This window comes from Hemiscyllium ocellatum, chromosome 6 (genome assembly GCF_020745735.1).
Source record: "Hemiscyllium ocellatum isolate sHemOce1 chromosome 6, sHemOce1.pat.X.cur, whole genome shotgun sequence".
Classification (NCBI taxonomy): Eukaryota; Metazoa; Chordata; class Chondrichthyes; order Orectolobiformes; family Hemiscylliidae; genus Hemiscyllium; species Hemiscyllium ocellatum.
Genome location: NC_083406.1, coordinates 51,658,184 through 51,678,035, shown reverse-complemented (window position 1 = coordinate 51,678,035; position 19,852 = coordinate 51,658,184). Strand labels below are relative to the sequence as shown.

At 40.6% G+C, this 19,852-nt stretch overlaps 2 protein-coding genes across 9 annotated transcripts in view; one reads left to right on the top strand and one right to left on the bottom strand.

Moving 5' to 3' along the window:
* fam76b (family with sequence similarity 76 member B) overlaps positions 1 to 3,266 on the bottom strand; it is a 216,236-nt gene extending 212,970 nt beyond the window's left edge. For 3 of the 4 annotated variants that reach the window (XM_060826564.1, XM_060826566.1, XM_060826567.1), the window contains exon 1: positions 2,949 to 3,164. In XM_060826564.1, the coding sequence (XP_060682547.1) occupies positions 2,949 to 3,029 (81 nt within the window). In that variant the 5' untranslated portion in view covers positions 3,030 to 3,164. Of the gene's footprint in view, positions 1 to 2,948; positions 3,165 to 3,221 lie in introns of those variants that run through there. The other variant, XM_060826568.1, reaches the window with a different exon arrangement.
* Positions 3,267 to 3,393: 127 nt separating this feature from the next.
* Positions 3,394 to 19,852, top strand: part of LOC132816407 (centrosomal protein of 57 kDa-like) — a 39,692-nt gene continuing 23,233 nt past the window's right edge. For 2 of the 5 annotated variants that reach the window (XM_060825945.1, XM_060825942.1), the window contains exons 1-5: positions 3,480 to 3,811; positions 11,243 to 11,343; positions 15,101 to 15,257; positions 19,154 to 19,333; positions 19,655 to 19,776. In XM_060825945.1, the coding sequence (XP_060681928.1) occupies positions 11,299 to 11,343; positions 15,101 to 15,257; positions 19,154 to 19,333; positions 19,655 to 19,776 (504 nt within the window). In that variant the 5' untranslated portion in view covers positions 3,480 to 3,811; positions 11,243 to 11,298. The other 3 variants (XM_060825943.1, XM_060825946.1, XM_060825944.1) reach the window with 3 other exon arrangements.

Genomic DNA, 19,852 nt, shown 5'->3' with positions numbered 1-19,852 from the left:
GATTGATGAGGGCAGAGTGGTAGATGTGATCTATATGGACTTCAGTAAGGCGTTTGACAAGGTTCCCCATGCGAGATTGGTTAGCAAGTTAGATCTCAAGGAATACAGGGAGAATTCACCATTTGGATACAGAACTGGCTCAAAGGTAGAAGACAGAGGGCAGTGGTGGAGGGTTGTTTTCAGACTGAAGGCCTGTTATCAGTGGTATACTACAAGGATCGGTGCTGGGTCCACTACTTTTCTTCATTTTATGTAAATGATTTGAATGTGAGCATAAGAGGTATAGGTAGCAAGTTTGCAGATGACACCAAAATTGGAGGTGTAGTGGAGAGCGAAGAAGGTTACCTCGGATTACAATGGGATGAGAAGTGGCAGATTGGAGTTTAATTTAGATAAATGCAAGGTCCTGCATGTTGGGAAAGCCAGTCTTAGCAGGAGTTATAAAGTACCAGGGAGTGTTGCTGAACAAAGAGACCTTGGATTGCAGGTTCATAGCTCCTTAAAAGTGGAGTTTCAGATAGATAAGATAGTGAAGGCAGCATTTAGAATGCTTTCCTGTATTGGTCAGAGTATGGAGTACAGGATTGGGAGGTCATGTTGCTGCTGTACAGGATATTGGTTAGGTCACTTGGAATATTGTGTGCAATTTTGGTCTCCTTCATTTCGGAAAAGGATGTCGTGAAAATTGAAAGGGTTCAGAAAAGATTTACAAGCATGTTGCCAGGGTTGGAGGATTTCAGCTATAGGGAGAGATTGAATAGGCTAGGGTTGTTTTCCCTACAGCGTCGGGGGACTGAGGGGTGAGCTTATAGAGGTTTATAACATCATGAGGGGCATGGATAGGATAAATAGACAAAATCGTATTCTTCGGTTGGGAGAGTCCAGAACTAGAGGGCATAGGTTTAGGGTGAGAGGGGAAAAATTATAAAAGAGACCTCAGGGACACCTTTTTCACGCACACGGTGGTACATGTATGGAATGAGCTGCTCGATGAAGTGGTGGAGGCTAGTACAATTGCCGCATTCAAAAGACACCTGGATGGGTATATTAATAAGAAGTGTTTGGAGGGGTATGGGCCAAGTGCTGGCAGGTGGGACTATATTGGGTTGGGATATTTTGTCGGCATGGATCGAAGGGTCTGTTTCTGTGCTGTACATCTCTATGACTAAAACAGAAGTTACATTTCAGAAAGAAATTCCACTGGAGCATAGACTTTTATTGGTTACAAATAAATATGAATTAGGAACAGAATCAAAAAAAAGGAAAACTGTGATAATGCAACCAGGATCCTACATTGGCAACCAAGAATTAACTTACAGACCAATGCACTTCACAAAGTTGATCTTAAGAATTTTCTGGCCAAGATGATTCGTTATGTTAAGAACTTTATGAATCATAAAAGCTGAATTGTCAAATATTTTGCCTGTATTGTAACAGCATATTTATCACCAGATCAGAATGAAGAAACAAAGTTTGTCAAAAAAAATTACTAACTTATACACTAAAAATAGGAGCCCAAGTAAAGGCCAAAATTATTTATAAACTTGAAAGTCTTGATTCTCTTTAGTTACATCTCACGTTGAAATCTGATAATCAGCAAGATGCAAGACATAACACATCTTCTGCAATCCGCATCACCTATAAATCTACCCTGTGATACTTGTGTCATTTTCAACTTCATACACCAAAGGAAAAATGATGAACAAATGTGTCACCCCAAGAATAACACTTTAATTTTCAGCAAGCATCCATCAAGGGGGCAGCAATGGCAAATGAAAAGTGCAAACTTTCCAATCATATACTCAAAAAAAAGCATGATACAGCAGGAACTCCCCTTAGGAAACAGGATATGGAAACTGGCTTCTAAATCTAGTCATGTATTCAGAACTTTCCACATCATGGTGTCCAATACAATAATTACATAATTAAGACTGACAACCAATAAGAATTTTTGAAAGCTGAAAAATAATTTCTAAGATTACAAAGACACTATAAAAATTGCAAAGCATTCCACTCAAAATGGTCACAATGTTTCACAAATGCCTCCATACCAGCTGAATTTCTGCAACACTTTGTTTAATTTCAGATCTTCAGCATTTCATTTTTCTTTTCATTTTAAAGATTGTTGGTCAGGCCTCAGCTGGATATCATGTTTTAGGAATGATGTTAAGATCTTAAAATGATACAAGCACATGAAACAGAAAGACACCAAAGTCAGTGATTACTCTCCCTTAGAACACAGAAGATTAAGAAAAGTTTTAATAAATGCATTCAAAATTATGAAGAGGTATGCATATGCAAGTTAGAAAAAAACTAGCAGGTAAGTTAGTAACTGAAGGGCTCAGATTTAATATTAATGGAAAAAAAGCATAGAAATCTGATTAAAATGCAGTTACAATAAAAAAAATCAAAAAATGGGAGAATAATTAATTTGTTTTCCATTTCATATTCAGGATTTTTCAGTACATGACACAGTCAAAAACTTCGTAACTTGAGTTTTCTATTGGAATTCATCAGATCATCTAAAAAGTCTAAAATTTATTATACACGTTCTAGTCCTTGTGGAGTTTGTCACTGGAGGAGAACAGTTAAAATACCCTCAAATCTTGCACATTCGAACTAATCAACGGACAAAGTAACAGCAAGAACAGAAAGAGGACGACGGTGGTAAAGGATATCACGAAAACTTCAGAAACTGAACGAGGATTGACAGGAAAAGATTCGGGTGACATGGTCAGCTACCTCTCAAGTGAAGCTCGAAACAAATTTCTTGGCCAGCAGCTTTTATTGGTGCGTCTTCCGCGTTGGGCAGCGACTACTTAGCGACAAACAGCAATGGATCGGCATACAGCACAACGGACTTGGCCGGATTTTAGAACAGATAAATATAAATGACAAAGAGCAGAGTAACTCATTTCCGGTGGGTAGAGCTGATGTTTACTACAAACCTTACACAGCTGCTGGCCCTGGGAGAGGTCCTCGAACGGATATCGCTGGTGGCACTTGGTACAAGCGTAAAGCGCGGCCATTATTTCAAATACCAATCAATAGCCACAACCAGCCGCTCAGTCTTGAACACGTCGGCTGACTTCTTCGCACGAACAGGAATGGAAACCCACAAACTTGGCAATTCGAGAGAATTTTACTTCCTCCCTTATTCCCCTCCCCCCCCCAAGCCAAAATAAAAACACAAACTAAAAAATAACATATAAAAGTCTGACCTCCTGGCGTCACACCGGACAGATATCCAACATCAGAAACCAGACGCAAACCTGAAGCATTCAGCCAATCACAGTACTCTATAGAACAGCGTACTGATACACGCAAACGATCCTGACCAATGAAAAAATAGCTTCATCAACCATGTGCGGCTACCAATGGAAAGTGACGGTTAGAGGTAGTGGCGGGCGGTCGAACCCGGATTTTAAAAAACCACGTGATGCCAGTGGATGAGTTTATCAGTGGAAAGTATGGGATTTATAGGGCTATTTTCTCAAATAGTATTTTTCGAAGTAGTTTTAGCTGGAAAGACAATTCAAAACGTACAAGTAAATCTCTCTCTGTCTTTCCCATTGAGCAAGTCTCTTGTTATTCAAGTGACAGCGGCTAATCAGCCGGTTCCACCCATGAAGTGACGGGGTTCCGACTGGCGGCTCCACCCATTCGAATAGTTTCAAATGGTGGCCTTATTTGTGAGGGATTATTCGTTCTAGTTTTTAGTTTGGATATTCTCGGCTCTGCTTGTCGACGTTTTGTAGATAAAAGCGCGTTCGACTGTTTGGGCATGGCAACCGATTCTAGAAACAGAAGGGTGAGGTTCTTGTTTATTATTTCAATGTGTCAAACGTAGTACTGACGAAGGGGGAGGCATCAAGCTCCGTGCTGTGAGGACCTATGCAATTTTTTAATAGCTTGATTCGTTGTGCTTGCTGTTGTATATCTAGTGCCAAGCCACATGGACTCTATTTCGTGCCTCTTACATGATGTGAAGATGCCTGAATTGGACTAGGGTTGACAAGGTCATATGACACTAGGTTGTAGTCAGGTATTATTTGAAATTACAAGCTTTCGAAGCGTTGCTTCGGCAGGCAACTTGTCTACTTCACTCCGCCTGACTTTTTGATCACTTGCAAAGATTCTCGATTCATACCATTTGTATTATTTATTGATCTCTCTGCTTTTAAATTCTGTGCCTGTGTACTTGCCTCTATTTCACCTGATGAAGAACAGTGCTTCAATGTTTGCTATAAATACCGTGTCTTACAATTGTCTCCTCCGCAACTACCTGATGAAGGAGCGGCGCTCTGAAAGCTAGTGCTTCCAATTATACCTGTTGGGCTATAACAGGGGACGGCACAGCTACCTCAGTGCCAGGGACCCAGGTTCGATTACAGCCTTGGTCGACTGTCTGTGGTGTTTGCACTTTCTCCCTGCATCTGTGTGGGTTTCCTTTGGGTGCTCTGGTTTCTTCCAACAGTCTAAAGATGTGCCGGTTAGGTGAACTGGCTATGCTAAATTGCCCGTAGTGTTAGGTGCATTCGTCAGAGGTGAATGTAGGGGAATGGGTCTGGGTGGGTTACTCTTCGGAGTGTTGGTGTGGACTTGTTGGGCTGAAGCATCTGTTTCCACACTAGCGAATCGAATCTAATCCAACCTGTTGTGACTTTTAATTTTGTACATTCCAGTCCAACACTGGAATCTCCAGATCAAGAGCTTGTGATTTCAAATAAATGTGTTGGCCTGTAACCTGGTGCCATGACACCTGTTACAGCTGTTAGTAGTCTGTGATGTTTCAATAAGCAAAAGCTTTCCCCCCTTCCCCCCCCCCCCCCCCCCCAACCTTGAGGTTTACCCCACTATTGATGTATGAAGTCAATCTTCATTATGTGGACTTGGAATATTTAGTTTTGGTTTTAAATTGTGATATTAATTAGCATGATTACATTATGCTGAATGGCTGTCTAGTGCTGTTCATTAAATGATATAAAGACCTGGATATTTGTAGTTTTCCAAGTATGTACTTAGAATTTGATAGGGTACATACAAAGAAAGCTTCAAATGTCCTCCTTGCAGCATTTTCACTTGTCATTCATGATACATAATTCATGTCAGAATTCAGCCGGAGGGAGTTTACGTTTTTGAGGATTTAGGTGTACAATGAGTCGACAGCCTGAGATAACCTTTCCCCATAGTATCTCTAATGACCATCACAGACCTTAGCCTGAGCCTTAGCATGTAATCATGAATATTGGAAAATGCCAGTTTGCAACTTTCTGTCCTGAAGAATATTTTGCACTGGAAGATCAGCAACTTTAGTCAGAGCATCTTTCACTAAATTTGTGATCCTCCAGTAGTAGTTGGTGTCCATTGCTCTGTCCCTGGTGAGAATGTGTATCGGGTATAAGCAGGCAGGGAAGGAATTAAGTTTTGTGAAACAAGAGGTTCAGCTGAGTTATGACTGATCAGACAAGAACTTGCCTCCAACAGTCCATTATTAATTGCAAGGGTAATGGGTTAATAAGGTGGAAGGGCATTCATTAAGTAGAGCCATTTAACAAGATGTGGTAGCATTCAGTATGTAAAGTCAGTTTAAGGTGTAAAGTATTGTATGAAGCCAGTTAACAAGGTTAAGAACATTCATTGTGTAACAGTAAAGGGCTTGGTCTCTACTATTGATACTTGTTGATTGCCACAGTCATCCAATTAATATGTATGTTGCTTTGTCTGGATGCTTCTCCCTGTAAAACGACTATATGGTTTATTGAGAAACTGCTGTTCGAGAGAAGACCATGAACTGGTGTCTCTGTTCACTTGCGTGATCATTCTCTCTCCCTCCAGGGCCCAGAATAAAGATGAAGGGGGTAAAGCCATATTGTGTCTGTGTTTTGCTTCAACTGCAGGGGGAGCGCGACAACACTGGGAACTGTCTGAGAAGCATAGAATTCTGTGTCAGACTCTAGTCCTGCTCAGGAAGTTTGCAATCAACAACAAAATTAGTGGACTAGTAGACAGTGAAGATTGTTTTCTAAGATGACAAAAAGGTCTTGATTACACGGGTCAATGTGCTGAAAAATGGTAGATGGATTTCATTTTGGTAAATGCGAAAAATTGCATTTCGGTACGAACAAACTTTTTTACAATGAATGGAATGGCCTGAAGTGTTGTGGAACAAAATGACCTGGGGATTCAGGTAACTTCTTTTGAAGTTTCCATCACATATACACTTCATTGCTCAGATCGTTGAGTTTAGGATTTGGGAAGTCGTGCTGCGGTTGTACAGGACATAGGTGAGGCCTCTTCTGGAATAGTGTCCAGTCTGTTTGCCGAGTTATGAAAAGGATATTACTAAGTTAGAGAGTTCAGAAGAGATTTACCAGAATGTTTCTGAATATGGAATGTTTGAGTGGCACGTAAAACCAAGTCTAGATTAGAGTGGTGCCGGAAAAGCACAGCAGATCAAGCAGCGTCTGAGGAACAGGAAAGTCGACGTTTCAGCCAAAAGCCCTTTATCAGGAATGAGGCTGGGAGCCTCTGGGTTAAACGAAGGTTAATGTATACATGAGACTTCGTTTAATAGATTTTTAGAAAAAAGGATGATGTTGTACAAACTGAATTTAGAGAGGTAGGAGTTAAACTAAAATGTAGGAGCTCTAAGGTGGTAATCTCAGGATTGCTACTGCTCCCACACAAGAGTCAGAGTAGGAATGGCAGGAATATGAATTGAAGTGTATTACGAGAGGGAGGGATTCAGGTTCCTGGGACATAGGAACTGGTTCTGGGGGATATGAGATGAATACAAACCAGGTGGTCTGCACTTGGGCAGGATTGGAACCAGCTGGGGTGTTTGCTCATGCTGTTGGGGAGGGTTTAACCTAATAATGGCTAGGGATCGGAACAAATGGAGGAAGTCAGAAGGAAGTAAAGTGGGTACAAAAACAAAGGACAGTAAGGGGAAGTGTGGAAGGCAGAGGAATCAGAGACAAATCAACAAGGATCACATTTCACAACAACATTTGAAAGGGCCATAAATGTCCAAAACCAATTGAGCCTGAGGACTCTCTCAATGTGAGCTGCATTTGGAGCATGGTGGATGCAACTGTGCTAACAGTTATTAGTGGATGTAATGTATTTGGCACCACAGACCTGGCTCCAGAGTGACCAAAGATCCATGGTGGTTCAATTTTCAGAAAAGATAGATAGGAAGGGAGATGGCTGGTTAAGAAAGAAATTGATACAGTAGTAAGGGGGAGCATGAGCCTTGACGATGTGGAATTAATATGGGTGGAGCTATGGAACACCGAAGGGAAAAAGACATTAGTGGAAATTGTGTGCAGACCACCAAATAGAAGTTGTGATGTTGGAGATTGGAGATGCATGCAGTTATTACGGGTAAATTCAATCTACATACTAACTGGATGAACCAAACTGATAACAATATGATGGAGCAGGATTTCCTGAAATGTATGTTGAGGAACCAGCTAGAGAGCAAGCCTCCTAGACTGGGTATGATATTATGAGAAGATTAATTAGCAATATTGTGGTGCAAGATCATAATAAAGAGTGATCATAATAAAGCAGAATTCTTCATTAAGATTGAGAGTGACACACTGTTGGAATATTGCGTGCAATTCTGGTCTCCTTCCTATCGGAAAGATGTTGTGAAACTTGAAAGGGTTCAGTAAAGATCTATAAGGATGTTGCCAGGGTTGGAGGGTTTGAGCTTTAGGGAGAGGCTAAACAGGTTGGGGCTGTTTTCCCTGGAGCGTTGGAGGCTGGGGGGTGACCTTATAGAGGTTTACAAAATTGAGGCATGGATAGGTTAAATGGGCAAAGTCTTTTCCCTGGGGTCAGGGAGTCCAGAACTAGAGGGCATAGGTTTAGGGTGAGAGGGGAAAGATATAAAAGAGACCTCAGGGGCAACGTTTTCACGCAGAGGATGGTACGTGTATGGGATGAACTGCCAGAGGAAGTGGTGGAGGCTAGTACAATTGCAACATTTAAGAGGCATATGAATAGGAAGGGTTTGGACGGATAGCGGCCGGGTGCTGGCAGGTGGCACTACTAAAAGATGGTTCGGGTTCTGAAACGGAAGTCCCAACGGGACACTGGTCCCATGGTTTGGGTTCCGAAACTGAATGCTGATGGGACGCTGATTCTGTGATTAATTGGTCAAAAAAGAAATGATTGAAAAGTTGTGAATTTTGTTCATTAAAGGCAGATTGCGGAGAGAAAAATTTGTAGGGTCTGAGTAACTTGAACTGATGGGAATATATATGTAATTGAGGAAAAAGTGAATCAATATCAATTTTGGAAGAAAATCGTGTGTTTCGGGATAGAATTAAAATAAATTCCAGTTGCATGTTTTCTTGCGTCATAGACTAATGAAACTGTATTTAAAAACTTGTCTTGAATTAAATTGTAAAAGGGGAAAAATTAGGAAATATGTATCTCTGTGTGAGACAGAGGAGGCTCAGCGCTGTTTCCTTTCAGCCTGTAAAAATTTAACTCTTGAGTGGTTTGGATGCACATTTGTGTTTGAATGTTTATCTTGTTTGCTGGAGCTTTGAACATAAAATAATGGTCTTGATTTAAACAAATTGTGTTTTAGACAATTAAATTTGATTTGAAAATTGTATTTTAAATTTGCTTAAAAAGTGTTTTTAATATTGTTGTACCTGTTGAAATATTCATCTTTTAAATTCTTTTCAAAATAAAGAGAAATTGTACAGATTCAACCATTGAGAATGATTGTCTTTTGCAGGTGTTACATGATAAATATCTGGAAAAAGTCCATAGTTTTAGACAGTTGTCTGGTGACCCAAACACACACAATTGGGTAATGAGCAATGGCCATTGGGAGGTAGGAAGAATTTTTAGACATGTTTTAAAAAGTGAGGTCTGCAGATGCTGGAGATCAGAGCTGAAAATGTGTTGCTGGTTAAAGCACAGCAGGTTAGGCAGCATCCAAGGAACAGGAAATTCGACGTTTCGGGCCAGAGCCCTTCCGTCGAATTTCCTGTTCCTTGGATGCTGCCTAACTTGCTGTGCTTTAACCAGCAACACATTTTCAGAATTTAGACATGGTAAAGTTAGCCCTACAGCAAATTTGCTGAAAAAATATGGGCTTGAAAATTCAAGAATTAATTGGGCTTTGGCATCAATATTGTCAGAAACTTAAAAGGTAATTCTTCTCTTGCTGTGAAAACGCCATTAAATTGGGCATCAAATTGACTAAGTGGGTATCCTTAAACTGGCTGAAGTTCTTAAAAGGAATGTGCACATGAGAAAAGGTTACAGTCTGAGAGATCTCTATCTAAAATGTAATGACAATACTAAGAACTGCGCAGTTCAATAGTTGGCCTTAAATTAACAAGGGAGACTTTGAAGAGAAAGTGAGGACTGGAGATCAGAGCTGAAAATGTGTTGTTGGAAAAACGCAGCAAGTCAGGCAGCATCCAAGGAGCAGGAGGATCGACGTTTCGGGCATGAGCCTTTCTTCAGGAAATTCCTGAAGAAGGGCTCATGCCCGAAACGTCGATCCTCCTGCTCCTTCGATGCTGCCTGACCTGCGCTTTTCCAGCAACACATTTTCAGCAAGGGAGACTTTTTGAATACAAGGATCTTAATTATTGGATGTCATAATCTACATGGAAGGTCCCATCAAATTCCATTGAAGTCAAAAGTAACTCAGTGAGGTTACTGCTGACCACTGCTGAGGTGACACCATATTTATAGATGAAATTAAGGGGTCGGGTAGAATCTGGGTGAGAAAGCATCAAAACACTCAAGTCTGCAACTGACTAAGGTGTAATGCGCAGCAGTTTCAATAACAAATTATTGAGAAGGAGGCAGAGGGGCAAGGCAATGACTTCTGATAGAAAGGATGTGAAGCTGGAACTTAATTCAAAATCCAACAAGTACCAAGATAAAAACTGCAGCCTGATAGTGGATGATGACTTAAAATTTACAAAGTTTTTGATTTGAAGAAATTCTGGGTCACTCAACACTGGATTTTGGAAGAAAGGTTTTGCAGTATAGAGAGTGGATGAGTCAGAAGGCTTTGGGAAGATAGTTGCATATCAGCTAACATGGGAAAGATTTAGAAAGTCAGTAAAGTTAGAATGTGGTTCAAGGCAGAGAGGGTGAATCCAATGGATGAGTAAAGTGAGGATAATAGTTTCAGATTTGATAACATTGATAACAAATCAAATGAGTTAACACCTGGCAAAGAATATTCAATGGTAGAAGTATGAAATGATGCAAATTAGAATTCAGATTGAAGAAGAGCAAAGTAGGAATGTTACATAATTAAAGGGAAAAAGGAAGACTGATCAAGAGGTTCTTAATATATTGATCAGCTGTAAAATTTAAATGTATTACCCATAGTAAAGGCAAAGATTTAGCTGACATCAGCAACCATTTGGCAGATGGGGCAGCAAAAGCAGCCTCCAAAGGGGATCTTATGTTTATGCCCAGAATGATGAGGCAGACTACAAATTCTAATAAAAACGAGTCTACTTCGGATAAATTAATACCAACCATTTAAGACATTGTTAAACTTCAGGGGGACTCCCCTGACACTGATAAGATGTTATGGTCGGAGTTCAGCTATTTGTATGACCCTGATGCTCAACTCTGGACTACGCCTGCAGATCAAACTTGTGCGTCTGATGAACTTGCTTTCTGGGTTATTGAATGTGTGCATTATGCAACTCACTGGTGCCCGTTCAGTCACCGACCTTGATTGGAGGCAGGGATACCACCAAGCTATGTGGCTCAGATGGTTAACACCTGGTGTCTTACTTGTCAGGAACATCAACCCAGAAAAAGCTTAATTTGTGTTCAGGGTAGAACTCCCCTGCCGGAGGGTCCCTTTTGAGAACTTCAACTGGATTGCATTGAGTTGCAGAAATGTCAGTGCTATAAATACGGTTTGGCTGTTGTTATCTTCTCTAAGTGGATTGAAGCCTACCCTAGCATTAACGCTACTGCTGAGACTGGTGAAGATTTTGCTTAAGGAAGTTATTCCCTATTTTGGTATACCTGCATGCATTAGTTCAAACAATAGACCACATTGTTGGCAATACTAATGAAGAACTGCTCCCAGCTTTATTTGTCAGCAACTGCATTGTGCTTATTGTCCTCAGGCTGCTGGCCTTGTTGAACATGTTAACCAGACTCTTAAGATTAAACTTGCCAAATTAAGGGCTGGGTTAAGCTACTCCCTGTGGCCTTATTCCAGATGCGACCCACACCTACAGGCAACATGGATACAGGCCTTTTGTCCCAAACTGGTCCATGCTGACTGAAATGTCCATCCATGCTAACCCCGTTTCCCTGCAGGTAGGCCATATTCTTTTAATCCTTTCCTATCCATGTATTTGTCCAAATGCCTTTTAAATGTTATTAATGTACCAGACTCAACCTCTTCTGCTGGTAGCTCATTCCATATGCATACCACCCTCTGTGGGGGAAAACAAAAGTTGCTCCTTGGGTTGTCTTTTATTGTTACCTCTTAACTTTCTAGTTCTTCCCCCAACCCTGGGGGAAAAAGACTGAATGCAGTCACCCTATCCATTCTGCTCATGATTTTAGACGCCTCAATAAGGTCCACCTTGGTCTCTGAAGAAAAAAGTCCTAGCTTGTCCAACCCCTCCTTATAACTCCGTTGAATCCAGGCAACATCCTTGAAAGTTTCTTCTGCACTCTTTCCAGTTTAATAACATCCTTCCTATAACAAGATAACCATAACTGAACACAATACTCCAAGTGTGGCCTAACCACATCATGTATAACTGCAACATAACTTCCCAACTTCTATTCTCAATGTCCTGACTGAAGGCCAGTGTCCCAAAAGCCATCTTCATTGTCCTGTCTACCTGTGACTCTACCTGGAGAACCATGAACCTGAACTGCAAGATCACTGTTCTGCTACACTCCTTAAGGTCCTACCATTCACCATATAACCCCTATCTTTATTTGACTTTTGAAAATACAAGACCCCTCACTTATCTACATTAAACTCCATTTGCCATTTGTCAGCCCATTTCCCCAGCTGATCAAGGTCCTGCTGCAATTTCTGCTAGCCTCCTTCAGTATCCATGAAACCACCTATTTTCATGCCACCTGCAAACTTAATAATCATGTCGTATACGTTGTTATCTATAGCAATGATATGGATTACAAACAGTAATGGGTTCAGCATCAACCCTTGAGGCACTCCACTCATCACAGGCCTCCAGTCTGACGAGCACCCTTCCACTATTACCCTCCTTCCTACCATCAAGCCAATTGTGTATCCAATTTGCCAGCTTGCCCTAGATTCCAAGTGGTAGGCCACTCTGGAAGGTTATCAAAGGCCTTACTGGAATCCACATAGACTATGTCTACCGCCCTGTCCTTGTCAACCTTTCTGGTCACTTCATTGTGTAAGACATGATTTCCTGCTCTCAAAGCCATGATGACTACTCTTAATTAAACCCATCTCATCACTCAATCTTCTCAAGTAACGTATCCACCAAAGATGTCCAGCTGACTGGTCTATAGTCTCTAGGCCTTTCTTTGCTACCGTTGAATAATGGCGCAACATTCACTATGCTCCAGCCTTCCGGTACCTCACCTGTGGCTAATGATGCTAAAATGTAAGCCACTTGACCAGATATATCCAAGATATTGCAAGACCAAGAAATTTATCGACCTTCATGCATTCTAATGCATCCAACATTGTCTCTACTACGATATGGACTGTCCAAGATACCACCACATCCTCATTAAGTTCCCAAGTTATCTTGTCTTTTTCCATGATAAACAAGGAGAAATATTCATCGAGAACCTCCACTCATCTCTTGCAGTTCTACGTTTAGATGTCCACTTTGGTCCTTGAGGGGCCCTATTCACTTTGCCTATCCACTGTCAATCCTCAAGGGGTAATGGTATACATTTAAAGAACACATGGATTAACTTCAACAATTAATTGCACATCCCTATCTGGCATAAGATTAAAACAGAGAAGGTGGATCAACCTTGGTTAACAAGGAAAATCAGGGATAACTTTAAAGCCAAAGATGAGATGCCTAAAATTGGCCAGAAAAAGCAGAAAACCTTAGGACTGAGAAATTTCAAAGTTCAGAGGCTTAATTCAGAAAGGGAAAACAGAATATGACAGTACATTCATGAAAAATATAAGAAGTGACTGCAAATATAGATATATGAAGAGGAAAAAGACTGCTGAAGACAAATCTAAGTGCCTTGCAGTTAGAATCAGGTGAATTCATGATGGGCAACGAAGATGGTAGTAGAGTGTGTTGCTGAAAAAGCACAGCAGATCAGGCAGCATCTGATGGGCATGAGCATCAACGTTTTGGGCCAGAGGGGTAGGTCGTGCCCCTCAAACTTTAGTCACCATCTCAAAGAACTCAATAAACAGATGAATGAGGGTAAAGTTGTTGATGTGGTAGATGTGAATTTCAGTAAGCTGTTTTGGTAAGGTTCCCATGATAGGCTATTGCACAAACTACGGAGGCCACAGATTGAAGGTGATTTAGCAGTTTGAATCAAAATTGGCGCGCTGAAAGAAGACATGTGGTGGTTGGTGGGAAATGTTCATCCTGGAGTTCAGTTGCTAGTGGGGTACTGCAAAGATCTACTTTGGGGCCACTGTTTGTCATTTTTATAAATGACCTGAATGAGCGTGTAGTGATACAATGATAAGGTAGGGGTTGAGCCTGAGCCTGGATGGAATGCTCTTCGGAGAGTCTGTATGGACTTATTGGGCCAAATGGCCTGTTTCCACACTCTAGTGATTCTATGCTTCTATCAAGTTGAATAATTTTTTAAATTCTAATGAGAGGGTGTTCTGTACTTATGGACTTCATGTTCCATAAAGCAATTACCAAACTGCCTTTAATCTCCTAGGAGAAAGTAAGGACTACAGATGCTGAAGCTCTGCTGTGCTCTCTGAGACACCCACACCAACCAATATCTGGAAGCAGAACTCCTCATTGAGACCCCACCTTGAGACCTGGCAACCACATGGGATTAATGTGGATTTTGCCAGTTTCCTCACTCTTTCCCTCTCCTCTCTTCCCCCCACCTTATCCCAGTCCCAAGCCTCCAATTTGGCACCACTGTCTTGACATGTCCATCGTCTTTCCCATCTATGTGCTACACCTCCCTCTGTATTCCCGATGAAGGGCTTATGCTTATCCATCGATTTTCCAGCACCACACTCTTGACATTGCCTTTAATCTCCCCAGTTTAAATCAGACCACATCAAGAAGCTAAGCAGTCCTAAATTGAAAGGCATGCAAGCAAATTGCTATTTGATTCAGAAAGGTATATGAGGCTTCAGGCAGGGAGAGAGCAGGGATTAACACTCCTTGTTGTTAAGCAGGTGATATTGGTGTTCTGATGTAGAATTGTTTGGTGGCTTACGTTTTTGTTAATGATAGAACAGGTGTGAACTCCAGAAAATAGAAAGGGCAGGAGCATGTGTTTTGCATCATGTTGGAGGTGATGGAAAAGGTAGAATCACTTATTTTCTACCCCACCAGTCTCCATATTTAATAAGAGGAGCCTTGCCATTGCTTTAGAATGGAGGAGAGTTGGCAAGAGCATAAATACATGAAATAAAGACACGCAAAGACAGATGCTATTGTCCACTGGCCACAAAAGAAGACCTCAGAAATTGAGATATTGCATTCCCACAACTGATGTGACGTATGCTCTCTTTCCCAAGGCTTTCAAATTTGTTGCACTAAACTTTGCCGATGTTTCTACAATCAAGTATGTAGCTTAGATATTTGGTGTGTGTTTGTGTGTATCTTATTCTACAGATTCCACTTGTAACATTGTAACTTGACAATCTATGATGCTCAACCTTAAATGCAATTAATTATAATGAGTATACTTAGTTCTGTCCATTGATCTTTTCTGTATAGTGACATAAGTCCACTGCAAGTATATTACTCTGATGCAATTGTGTGCAACTGCCTTCCTAACCTCTGCCCACAAGGAATTTGGTTCAAACCCTATTCAACACAGCCAGCTTCCCAGGAATGACTTGATCTGTTAAATCACATTATTTTCATTCTGTTTACAGCCTTGTTCGGATGGAAGTTTTCAAGTATTACCAACATCTGATAGCTTGGCTGAACCATCGTTTGCTGCATACCCAATGGACAAGCCCTTCATTAATGCTGATGTGCACCAATCCTCCAATAAGCCTGTTGTTGCATATCCTGAGAGCAATAGTAGAGGTATATAATCAGAAACTTGTCACATAATCTGTAACCCGTTTGTCCAATTCTTGTGCCTGAATATGTACAATAAACTTTCTTTTCTTTCAGTATGAATTTGACTTTGATAAATTTGAATAACATTCAAATAATTGTGTTGTAAAACTAAGTTACAATATTATAAAGCAGTGTTATCAGAGAATCTGGCAATCTAATCAATTTAGTGAATAGCAGTAACATATTAGTTTTCCTAAATATTTTGCTAAAGATGAATACTAACCTTTCATGCTTTATGCCAAACGGATCACTTCCTGCAAATGGATATTTTCCTGCACAACACTCCATTTTTCAGATTTGCGCACTCATTTAGGCTATTTATATCCCTATGTAGCCTTTTGCAGCTAAGTATTTCTGTCATCAGCAAATTTAGCAACATAGTTGCTTCGTCAAAGTTATTTCAATTGTAAAATGTTCAGGCCCTGGCATTGATCCCTGTGGCACATGACCCATTGTATCTTATAACGCAAAAAAAATCTAATTTTACACCCCTCCATTTTGTATTAGCGAACCAACATTAGTTGAATATATTGAATGGTACCCCATGAGTTTTTAGTTCCCACAATATCCTTTCGTGGCACCTTTTTGATCTAAGTACATTTCATGCATCAGTTTTCCCCCTACTCTGCATGTTACTTGCTCTAAGAACCCCAATAAATTTGTTAAATATGGTTTTCCTAATATTCTGTTGATTCTACTGGTTTGTTAATTTTTCCAAATGCTCTGCTCTAATATCTTAACCGCTCCTAATGTTTTCCCTATGACAGATGTTAATTTAACTGGCCTGGAGTTTCCTGCTTTTTGAATGCAGGGGAACCTCGATTATCTGAGCGAGATGGGCGGGCACTATTTCATTCGGATAATCGATTTTATTCTGTTAATCGATTTAAAAACTCAGAGCCCCAGAGAAAAGTGATTTAAAAGTCTGCTCCCGGTTCAAGAGGTAATGCAGCATCACAGCACGTGAGACCCTGTCCTGCCCCGCCCCAACACCATTCAACACTGCCCCCTCGCCCTCCCATTCCCTCCCCCTGCCCTCTACAACACCCCCCTCCCCCCCAACGCCATCCATCAGCCCTGCTTCTTCCCAACCCCCATCCAACAACCCAACCCTCGTCCATCACTTCCCCCACTGCCTCTTTGGGGCAGCTGGATTGTACACCAACAATGATGCTGCTGCTGCCTTTGTGGGGTAATTTTCCAAATAGCTCCCATGTGCACGCGCAAACACACAGCCAAGCACACAACCTTTTTCAGCAACCTTTTGTCAAGTTCCACCTTTTGACCTGTACAGGTCCAATGTTAGAGAAATTACCTGGGGAAGAAGAGATGTTTAGGGTACACCCCTCTGTAGAACTCCAGGGGAAGTGTGGGGAGAGAGAGGGAGGGCGGGAGGTCAATCATTTGGAGACGATCCCTGTTTATTCACTAAGCAAAAGACGCAATCACTGTTGGAAATGCATCTTTGTAATGTTTCTATTGGGACCTCGAGATCTCCTATGAATCATCCGATTTTCGGATAAATTGGTATTCGGATAATCAAGGTTCCTCTGTATGTTGGCTATATTCGTTATCATTGAACCTTTCCTGAATCTAGGGAACTTTGGAGAATGAGAATCAGTACGTGAACTTTTCCAGTTACTACTTTTAAGATGCAATGATGAAATACATGACAGCATGAGGATGTCAACCTGTAGTTGCAACAGTTTGCTCAATCTCCCATCTCTGGTGATTTTACAAGTTTCATCAGTCCTTCCTGATTCTTATTTTGAAGATTATTGCCATACTTTTCACATTATTTCTTTCCTTTTGTGTTCACTCCTACTGCGTTTGTTTATTTGGGGATAGTAGGCTGTATCTGTGTCCCAGAGGTGACTTTTTGCTTTTTTAATTTCTTATCTCTGTACATAGCTTGGTTTCCTGAACTGTCACCCCTGTCTAAAATGTCCTACCAGCTCTATCTACCACCTGCTTGTAACATTTTATCTGTCCTAATTGTGCTGTTGAGTATTCGGGTTTTCCAATTTTTTTTTTGGTAATCTCTTCTGTTGCTTCTACTTTTATACCTCTTTCTGGCATGGTCTGTTTACCACCTCTCATATTAATAACTTCTCTTTTGCCTTGTCCCTACTGTTTTGATTTACCAAATTTGATCTTTTTGTCCCCACTAAACAATTTCAAACCCTATTTCTGGTTTATGTTGGAGAGAACACTGACCCCAGCATCGCTTAGGTGTAGACTGTGCCAATGATTAAGATCTCACTTTCTCCCATACTGGTGCCTGTGCCCCACAAGTCAGAACTTCTCTCATACTACTCCTTGAACTATGTATTTGTTTTTCTAATCTTATTATCCTTTTTATGTTAAATTGCTTATGGCTCAAGTGATTATCCAGAAGCTTGTGATTCTGCCTCCAGTTTCATATCTTGCTCTTTATAACTTTGCGGAGACTCTTGCTTATTATAAGACAGAAGGCACCTGCAGCAACCATATGACTAGATTCTGCCTCTGATGTCACAAATTTCATTCCTGAGCAGGTGTTCTGAACTAACCAAGCAAATCTTTTGAATTCTTGTTTCAGTGAGCAGGGTCACTCCCATGCTACCACAACACTTTTTTTTGCCTCCATCATTGTGGAATGGCAGTTAGCTCATCTACCTTGTAGTCCACATACTTATTCAAATAAACTGAGCACCTCTGAGGTTTTGAACAATTACAAAGGCTGAGGATCCTGCAATTCCTAGGTACCCATGCCTGCTTAACCTTGCAGTCACCATTGTCCCTAACCAAATCAGAAGACCCAGCCCTAAATTGTGACTACGTCCTGGAATAGTGTTCCTTGCCTTGCTGCATTTCTATATTTCTTTGCAATTCTGAGCTGCAGGCATGTTTACCCTGGATCATCCCAGTGTCCAGGACCTCTGACATCAGCTTCCCTGTCGTTGTTATTGTCTTGATTAATCTTTGTTCATTTATCACTTTTTTATTATTACTCATTCTAATTAGAAATGGTAATGATAATTACAATCGCTGATATATTTCCCGTCTTAAAGAGGTGAGGCAAGTGAACAAAATACTTGCTAACTAATCACTTGCCCTGTATTGTCACAATTTTAATCCAAATGTGGTTAATGGTGAAGGTGTTTAGAGTAGAATTTGTACTGCTCTCTGCCCCAACTTTTGCAGAATTTCAAGTCCTGCTTTTCTGAAGGCTAAGAAAGGGAGAGGCGGGAGCCCATCCCTCCCTCCCCCTGACCAAACTCAGGTTTTGTGCTCTGTCCCAGCTGAATTCCGTCAATGTAAAGATGATTTGATTAACAGTATCTTAACATGCTGACGAGCTAACATAGCTTCTAATTTTAATTACAAGTGTATACTGAATGTAGTTCATGAAATAGTCCCTTGCACTATGGCCAGAGTAAAAATTTTAATGATGCAACAGGTGTACTTCCTTGGTTCCAGCCAGCAGGATACAGCACTTTGTTCAGGATGCATGCACAAATGTGCTGACAATGCCATACTTGCTACTGTGCTGCTTGACAATGAGTCCCAGATTTTGGTTGCATTATTCGCTCTGCCTTAATTGTGCAGTAACCTCCAGATATTTAGATAAGATTGTTCTGATGTGTGTGCAATGCAAACCTCCAGTAAAATAATTAATTCTTCTGTCCTTAGTTTTATCTCCTTTATTTGTTTGAATAGTTTTTAAATATTTGTAAGTTATTAGCCAATGCTTCTGACAAGCTCTTTTATAAAATAATATTTTACACCTTTACATCCTTGAACATATTTGTAGTGATATTTAGTTGAATGTAACTATCAAGATTGACTTTGTTTCTGCTTCTGACATTTTAATTTAGCTATACTTTCAGCATTAAGAAATCTTCAGGAGAAAATTCGTAAGTTGGAGTTGGAGCGAGCACAGGCAGAGGAAAACTTGAAATGGATGGTCAGAGGAGCAGCTGAGAGTAAAGACATCTTGGATAAGAGCCAGCCAAAACAAGGCAATGCGGAGATTGAAGTAGCACAACATAGTCGAGGTTTGTTGAAGTGGTTCAGTATTTGAAGCTTTCAAAGCTAAAATCTGGCACTTTTTCCTCTGACGAGGATCCTGAACATTATTAGAATCAATTCTGATAGCAGTGGATACCTGTCCATAACTAATATATTGTTTGAGTAATACTTTTTAATGTTTCAGGGCTGCTTCTTTGAATCGGGAAATGCAGTTTCCAGATATCTTGATATTTTGTTTCAGTACAGTGGAAAGAATATTCTGATATTAAAAGGATTCTGTAATGTCCTACAATTAAATACAGGTTTGAATCTGAGCAAAATGTTATAACTCAGTTTTTAATTTCCAGCAGTGGCAGCACAATTGTCAGCAGCAGAATCTCATTGTAACATTCTGGAAAAGCAGCTGGAATATATGAGAAAAATGGTGCAGAATGCTGAACTGGGGAGAGAAATGGCCTTGCAAAGACAGGTAATGGTGAGGTTATCAAGCCCAAAAATGCAAACCCAAAATTTTCAAGCTGACCCTTGATTGATCGCCCAGTGTA